Genomic DNA, 862 nt, shown 5'->3' with positions numbered 1-862 from the left:
CCTGCCCGGCCACGCCTTCGGCGCCCAGCAGCAGACTTTCCCCAACGTGCGGGACATGTTCAACTCCCACCGGCTCGGCCTGGAGAGCTCCGGCCTCGGCGAGCACCAGGTGAGCGGCAACACGAGCTGTCAGATCCCCTATAGATCGGCGCCCTCCATATACCGCCACTCCACCCCCTATTCCTATGACTGCACTAAGTACTGAGCAGCCTCGAGCTGCCAAGGCCCCCCGTCCTGAGACCGCCTAAGGGAAGATGTCAGCGCACCTGGGAGCCCCCCGAGAGAGCTCTAGACCTGCCCCCCTTCCTCCATCCTTCCTTTCCAAGCCAGACAAGTCACTTCTACTTGAAAAAGGAAAAAAAAAAAAAGGTTTTAAAAAAAGGAAAGAAAAAGACAGACAGACACAGAGAGAGAGAGAAAGAAGGGATTTCTTTTAAAGTATATATATATGATTATTTTAAAAAAAAAAAAAAAATATATATATATATATATATATATATATATATATATAGAAATATATGTCCTGGGTATTTTTTAAGTGCTCTTTATTGTGCTGTAAAAACAAATGTGTGTGGATTTCTAATCAGGCTGATGTTCAGAGCCATTAATATAATATTTAAAGTTGAGTTCACTGGATTTTTTTTTTTAACGTCGCCCGTCCCTTCCTAACTGACCATCAATGACAAGCCATTTCTTCTTCTTCTTTTTTTCTTCTTTTGGACAATGACGCCATAGAGTTTCTTTTCCATGCAGAGCAATTTTTTTTTAACCGAACGAGGCGATAATTTATTCGTACTTTTTTGTCGTTGGTGGCGGTGGATTTGGGGGCAGCGGGGAAGACGAAGTATCTGATACTTTCCCC

The 862-nt window shown here is 44.1% G+C and overlaps 1 protein-coding gene across 1 annotated transcript in view; it reads left to right on the top strand.

Annotated features, from left to right (window-relative positions):
• The window catches only part of FOXC2 (forkhead box C2), a 1705-nt gene extending 1285 nt beyond the window's left edge, over positions 1–420 (top strand). Inside the window, exon 2 of the mRNA XM_006022779.3 lies at positions 5–420. Coding sequence (XP_006022841.1) covers positions 5–205 — 201 coding nt within the window. The 3' untranslated portion in view covers positions 206–420. The remainder of the gene's footprint in view (positions 1–4) is intronic.
• The last annotated feature ends 442 nt before the right edge of the window (positions 421–862 follow it).

The sequence above is a fragment of the Alligator sinensis genome, unplaced genomic scaffold (genome assembly GCF_000455745.1).
Source record: "Alligator sinensis unplaced genomic scaffold, ASM45574v1 scaffold228_1, whole genome shotgun sequence".
NCBI classification, from domain to species: domain Eukaryota; kingdom Metazoa; phylum Chordata; order Crocodylia; family Alligatoridae; genus Alligator; species Alligator sinensis.
Note: the sequence above shows the minus strand (reverse complement) of the source record. Positions and strands in the feature narration are given on the sequence as shown.